This window comes from Bison bison, unplaced genomic scaffold, assembly GCF_000754665.1.
Source record: "Bison bison bison isolate TAMUID 2011002044 unplaced genomic scaffold, Bison_UMD1.0 scf7180017864068, whole genome shotgun sequence".
Taxonomy (NCBI): domain Eukaryota; kingdom Metazoa; phylum Chordata; class Mammalia; order Artiodactyla; family Bovidae; genus Bison; species Bison bison.
Window position 1 is genome coordinate 7,588,727 of NW_011494640.1, and position 6,262 is coordinate 7,594,988.

General features: G+C 40.6%; 1 protein-coding gene across 2 annotated transcripts; it reads right to left on the reverse strand.

The window, feature by feature from the left end:
- Nucleotides 1-2,299: 2,299 nt before the first annotated feature.
- CCL20 (chemokine (C-C motif) ligand 20) lies at nt 2,300-5,817 on the reverse strand. Of its 2 annotated transcripts, none has more exons than XM_010837027.1 (4): nt 5,674-5,817; nt 4,425-4,536; nt 3,634-3,711; nt 2,300-2,771 (listed from the first exon to the last, which is right to left on the reverse strand). In XM_010837027.1, the coding sequence occupies exons 1-4, from the start codon at nt 5,750-5,752 to the stop codon at nt 2,750-2,752; spliced, it is 291 nt and encodes a 96-aa protein (XP_010835329.1). In that variant the 5' UTR covers nt 5,753-5,817; the 3' UTR covers nt 2,300-2,749. The 2 variants fall into 2 exon arrangements, with proteins under 2 accessions (XP_010835329.1, XP_010835328.1); XM_010837026.1 differs by having other exon boundaries at nt 4,425-4,539; nt 5,674-5,805.
- Between the last annotated feature and the right edge of the window lie 445 nt (nt 5,818-6,262).

Here is a 6,262-nt window from a genome sequence, read left to right on the forward strand (position 1 = left end):
GGAAATTAGAATGTTGACTGAATATTTGGTGATATTAGGGAATTGTGGGCTCATTCGCTCAGTCATGTCTGACTCTTTGCAACTCCATGAACTGTGTAGCCCACTAGGCTCCTCTGTCCATAGAATTCTCCAGTCAAGAATATTCGAGAGGGTTGCCATTTCCTTCTCCAGGGGATCTTCCTGATGCAGGGATCGAACCTGTGTCTCCTGCTTGGCAGGCGGATTCTTTACCACTGAGCCACTGGATATAACAGTTTGGCTTAATCTGCAGCTATTCCATCCCATACCCTCTCTTTGCATATGTCCCGCTTTGTCTAGTGTTGCTCAATTTATGGCATAATTGGCACTTGGGTGAGAAACTTCATTTCTTCATTGTGTCAGACTATCCCGTGAAATTCAATGGGTGTAGCATTCCTGTCTCCTACCCACTGAGTGCCTTAGTACCCCATCTTCAGACACTATGACAACTAAAATATGCCCCCAGGTATTTCCAAACACCCCCTGCTGCCCCTTTTCCAATTGATGTCTCCTACTGGCCCTTCCTATTGCTGTTGTTCAGTCACTAAAGCATGTCCAATTCTTTGTGACTCTATGGACTGTAGCCTGCCAGACTCCTTTGTCCATGGAGTTCTCCCGGCAAGAATACTGGAGTGGGTTGCTAGTTCCTTCTCCAGGGGATCTTCCCTACCCAGGATTGAACTTGGGTCTCCCACATTTCAGGCAGTTTCTTTACTGTCTGAGCCACCAGGGAAGTCCATTTAATATGGTTCAACTGCACTTTCTTTCTTCTGGAAACCTTCATTAATAATGCCCTACAGCCTCCCACAACTTCCTTTACCCAGATGCTTACCACCCTGTGTTGTAATAGCTGCTTTTTTAGTGGTCCCTTCCCTCTTCCCACACTGCTTGGCCCTAATTATCTAGAAGAGAGCACACCAAGTCCTAATTTAATCTCTTGGTGTCTCCAGCTTCACTTGGCTCAGTGCCTGGCTCATAATAGTACTAACCCATGTTGGATGAATACACACAGAAAACTGAGCACACTTTCCCTGATGAGTCAATGTTGGAACTGTGGGCACAGAGCTGCCTTCAGAGCCTATTGAGTCACAGCTTTTGGCTCTATACCCAGTGACCTGCCATTGCCCGTTTTATGGATGTGTGTCTGGATTTTAAATCCTATCATCAGCATGCCTGCCTGCACTAATCCTCTGTGGCCTTTGGAATCTGAAGCTGACTGTCCAGCCAGAGTGCTGTGTCAGGCACTCTGTGAGCTTAAGTGAATGACTGTTGTGACAGTAACTACCCTAGTCCAGGGTCTTTCTGTCTTATTTCTGAGTTCTTGGTAGGTTTCACACTCTCATTGTCTCTCCTCTGGTTAATGAGGCAATGAGTTTTTCAAAACCCACTGTATAGTCTTTTTTTTTTGGCAAGTGCTTAAAGGTGACTCGGGAGGACTTGTGAAGTAGTGAAACCTCTGCTGAGATGCCCATTCCTTAGACCCTGCTGGTGACAGAAGGATGGACTCAGTGGTTTCTAAATGATCACTGTGTCTCTGCAGTCACAAAATAAATGGGCATATTTTTTTTATTTTGAAAAATTTTATATCAAGAAACATTGAACTATGTCACAGATATGGAATCTTTCTAAATTATGGTTTAAATGACTTTGAATTTTAAAAAACAATCAAAAAATCTTTCCATTATAATTCATATCAAATGAAGTCCAGGACCACAAGGGATAAAGACAAAGAGAACAACCCTGCATGCTTAGTCACTCAGTCATATTCAACTCTTTGCTACCCCATGGACTGTAGCCTGCCAGGCTCCTCTGTCCATGAGATTTCCCAGGCAAGAATACTGGAATGGGTTGTCATTTCCTCCTCCAAAAATAGAAGAAATAGGCAAAGAAGTAAATGGGGAATACAAGTTTCAGAGTAGGACTTCCCTGGTGGTCCAGTGGTTAAGAATCCAGCTGCCAATGCAGAGGACGTGGGTTCACTCTCTGGTCCAGGAAGATCCTACATGCCATGGGGCACCTAAGCTGGTGTTCCACAACTACTGAATCTGCACTCTAGAGCCCATGCTGTAAAGCAAGAGAAGCCACCACAATGAGAAGAACACCACAACTAGAGAAAACCCCTCGTGCAGCAAGGAGGCCGCATCACAGCAGAAAGTAAATTTTAAATTTTTTATTTAATTAAAAGAAAAACACCGCAGAGCATTTTCATATTTACTAAACCTTTAAATATTTTTAATATACCTCTCAATGTTATTTAACTCAATCAACAAACAATGTTTAGTTCTTTTATTTTCAACTTTTATTCTTCTCATCATTTTTGTCTTTTGCAAAGTAATTACAACAATTTAGGAAACAAAGATATACAAACTAGAGTGTTAAATGTCTTTTTAAAATAGCCTTCTGCTCAAGAAAATCCATGTATCTTATTCCTTCAAGCATAAGTTTATACCTCATTCTAAACCAAATAGCTTATGGAAAACTAGTATTAAATAGCAAAACACACACACAAAACACACATATAAATAACATAACATAAAATAGAATATAACATGATGCTTAACAAAGCAAACTATGATGCAATATGAATCAACTTCACTAATTGGACAAGTCCAATGAGACACAAATCAGATAAGCTTTGAGCCCTCAACAAGGGATAAGTGAAGCTGTCAACTCAGCCAGGTTCCTTTCATTCTTGGGCTCTGCCCAATTCCATTCCAGGGAGCATCCATTTTTACATCCTTTTGACTCTTTGACTGTAAAGAGAAAAAGAAAAAGATAAGCAAAGATAGGGTGACAGGCAGGTGGGAATGTGTTTCATGCCTATAGGGTGACAGACAGGTGGGAATATTTTTCATGCCTACAGATTGACCCACACTCAGTAGTCTCATTTCAGGATACCAAGCAGCTCAGAGGTACTATGAGGAAATCAAGGTTCAGAGAGGATGACCCTGCCCAACATAAGCCAGCTAGCCAAGGACAGAAGCAGAATGTAAGCACTGTGTCTTCATAGTGAGTGTCTGACACCCTGGTGTGAAATGATTCTGTCCATGGATAAAATGTCACTCTGTTATCATCCATGAAATCAGAGCCATGAACCTCTTTTGAATTGTTTACTTTTTAGCTTTTAACAAATGAATGTCATGTAGTCTGTCAGTTAAATACACAGGAGGCATCTTTGCAACAAGGATTGAATGCATAGAGGGGTCTAACACACCATGTGAAAAAAGAAATTAAAATGACCTGTAAGGAGTTGAAAAAAAGTTTTGTTTTCATGTGCTCGGTCCCTGAGTCATATTTGACTCTGTGACCCCCTGGGCTGTAGCCCATCAGGCTCCTCTGTCCATGGGATTTTCCATATGGGAATACTGGAGTGGGTTGCCATCTCCTCCTCCCAGTAATCTTCCTGACCCAGGGATCGAACCCCCATCTACTTGTGTCTCCTGCATTGGAAGGTGAATGCCTTACCACTAGTGCCAACTGGCCCCATTCAAATTACCCTTTAAAATTGCCATAGCACTTAGGCTAAAGCCTTCCAGCAAGCCTGTGATCCACCACTCTAACAGCACTAACTCCAAACATCTGGAGCAAGGTTGATGGACTGTAAAGGTTCCTTACCTGAGCATGTGCACAACTTGTTTCACCCACTTCTTCTTTGGATCTGCACACACAGCTAATTTTTTCCTGGTGTAAAAGCTGAAAAAATAACAAAAATCAGACAATTTGATTTATGTTTCAAGAAGTTTTAATTTTTTTTTCACAGAACATACAATAGAAATTTCATATTCCAATTGATTGCTCTACACCCTAAACAAGTCATTTGTTTCAGAGGTGAAACGAAATGAAAAAATAAAGCTTCTGATAAAGCTTGATGCAAGAAATGAAAGTGATTCTCCCTAACTTTCTCTGCAATTTAATGAATGATTGTGCTCTAATAAGAAGATAAAGTCCCAGAATTATCTAATTTTGTTGGTGGTGGTTACATGACATTTGGGTATATATGATCAATAACTCACATCATTTCAAATATAACATCTTAGATACATCAAGAATATTATATGCGGTGGTATAACTACTCTGAGTTTTTACTTAGAGCTGCAACCACTTTCTGGCAGAAGATGCACATTTCAAAGTTTATGTCTTCCCTCTTTTCCTAAGATAGTATCTTAGTTTATAAATTTATCTTCAAAAGTGATTTTGCCCTCAACTATGTTCATGTTTTTTAAACTAAGCTTCTGCCTTATTTCAGTTCTATTTAAAGTGAACTTTGAAGATATATGTACTCCTAAAACAGTTATCTTTGCCGCATCAGTAATTTCTGAATGAAATTCCAAAAAGGCAAGGCTTTTTCTACCTGAAATTCTCATGTATTCCTGATACAAATGAATTAGAATCCCTTAGTAACTTACACAACTGCATTGATGTCACAGGCTTCATTGGCCAGCTGCTGTGTGAAACCCACAAGAATACTGGGGTGAAGTATTCGTTCTGTATATCGGAGACAGCAGTCGAAGTTGCTTGCTGCTAAAAAGAAATGAAAGGTATTGAGTCCACATGAATTAATTTATTCAGTGGTAGGTATCACAGAACTACTTGAAGTTGCGGAAAACCTAGAACCCGATTTATATGGCAAATTAACTATTTAAGGGAACAGTTCCAATGTCTTTGAGACCCAATTTAACATAGCTTTCAGTTGCCCTAAAAAAATTAGTTTGTGTGCTGGGAAATTTTGGTTCAATAATACAATATAGAAGTATATGACTTTTCACCAAAGAACAGCTCTAGTAAGAAAAACACACTAACAGTGTTTTATTTCAGTTCACTATAATCACTCAAGAATATGAATACCTCCCACTGGAAAAAACCCTTATATATAGTCTTTTAAATTCAGAAAAGAAATTGGCAGATTTTTAATCTATTATCTTGGCTACTGAACATTGAGAGGAGGGAAAAGAGAAGAAGGTACAAAGGAAAATGCGGCTTATAGGAGCTGCTAATATGAGCTACAATTAAAGACTTTTGAAACGGTAATATTAGTTAATGAGAATTTTTAATTTTGTTCATAAAAGTTCAATACTTGTATTTTCAGGAATGCATCTATTGATAAAAATGATGTCCTCTTATAGCAATAAAGCAATTCCTGGACACTCCTCCAAGTTAAATTATAATCTGCTGTAAGGGATAATCATAGCCACAGAGCTGGCAAGTGATGTCCCAAGGCCTTGCAAGGATGAAGTCAGGTGTCATAATCCACCCCTGAAGGATGAGTTTTGAACTTTGGCAAAGCTATTTAGTTGAGAGGTGAGAAAGTTGGGGAAATGAGAGTGTTGCTTACGTTTCAAAGTGACCCCATTCATTGATATTGTTACACAATTTACATCACTCCCAGAAATAACACTTTGGCCTTTCTCTGGATCTCAGTGGTCTCTAAGAGCCCATTCTGAAAAAAATCTGCTGAGATTCACAGCAAAGAAAAAAGCCTGATAGGCAGCGGTAACTGTTCCCTCTTCATAGCCAGTGAGATGACAATCCCCATCACTTCCTTTAGAAGATTTTCTAACAGGCTTCCATTCCCCTAGGACACCCCCAGATGAGCTCAAGGCTTAGAGGAAAATGAAGAGTTCTTACTCCTGAGCTGGCAGAAAGAGCGACACTTACCTTCTGACTTGCTGCAGAGGTGGAGCAATAGCACTGACATCAAAGCAGCCAGGAGCAAATTCTTGCTGCTGCACATCATTTTCAACTCGAGGGACAGATGTCTCAGTGCTGGGTACCGAGTGCCTCTGAAGTGCTGTGATGTTTCATAGCAGCCTGGGCCTGGGATGGCCCTACTTATAGCAAATGTTGGGAATGTACATAGAAGGCGTGTTCTCACGTGGGGTTTTCCCCATTGATTACCTCGCCCCAGTATGTTGTCACAAAGGAAAACCACAGGGAAAACTTCCTGCCTTTCCCTAAAGTCAGGAAGGTGTGAAGGTCAGGATGGAGGGGGAGGGAAGGCTGAGAAGGGGAAAATCCTGTAAATTTGCAAAGAAGGAAAAGTAGCTTTGCCCTGTGTCCCAGAAGAGGTATCTGTTTTAACTTAATCTCTTGTCTCTGGGAAGAGAGGACAAGGATTAACAGTGGTACAAAGGTCAGCCCCACTTAGGAACATTCCAGAATTCCTACTGCTACACTCTGTGAGCTTTCCAGAGGCAACTGGGGAGGGAGAGGACAAGGTGGGACACCAAGGCATTTATGGTGTCAT

Coding starts and splice junctions, on each gene's coding strand:
- CCL20 (XM_010837026.1), bottom strand. CDS start 5,752: ATGATGTGCAGCAGCAAGAATTTGCTCCTGGCTGCTTTGATGTCAGTG. Junction 4,540..5,673: donor CCTCTGCAGCAAGTCAGAAG/GTAAGTGTCGCT, acceptor ATTTCTTTTTAG/CAGCAAGCAACTTCGACTGC. Junction 3,712..4,424: donor TGTGACATCAATGCAGTTGT/GTAAGTTACTAA, acceptor TTATTTTTTCAG/CTTTTACACCAGGAAAAAAT.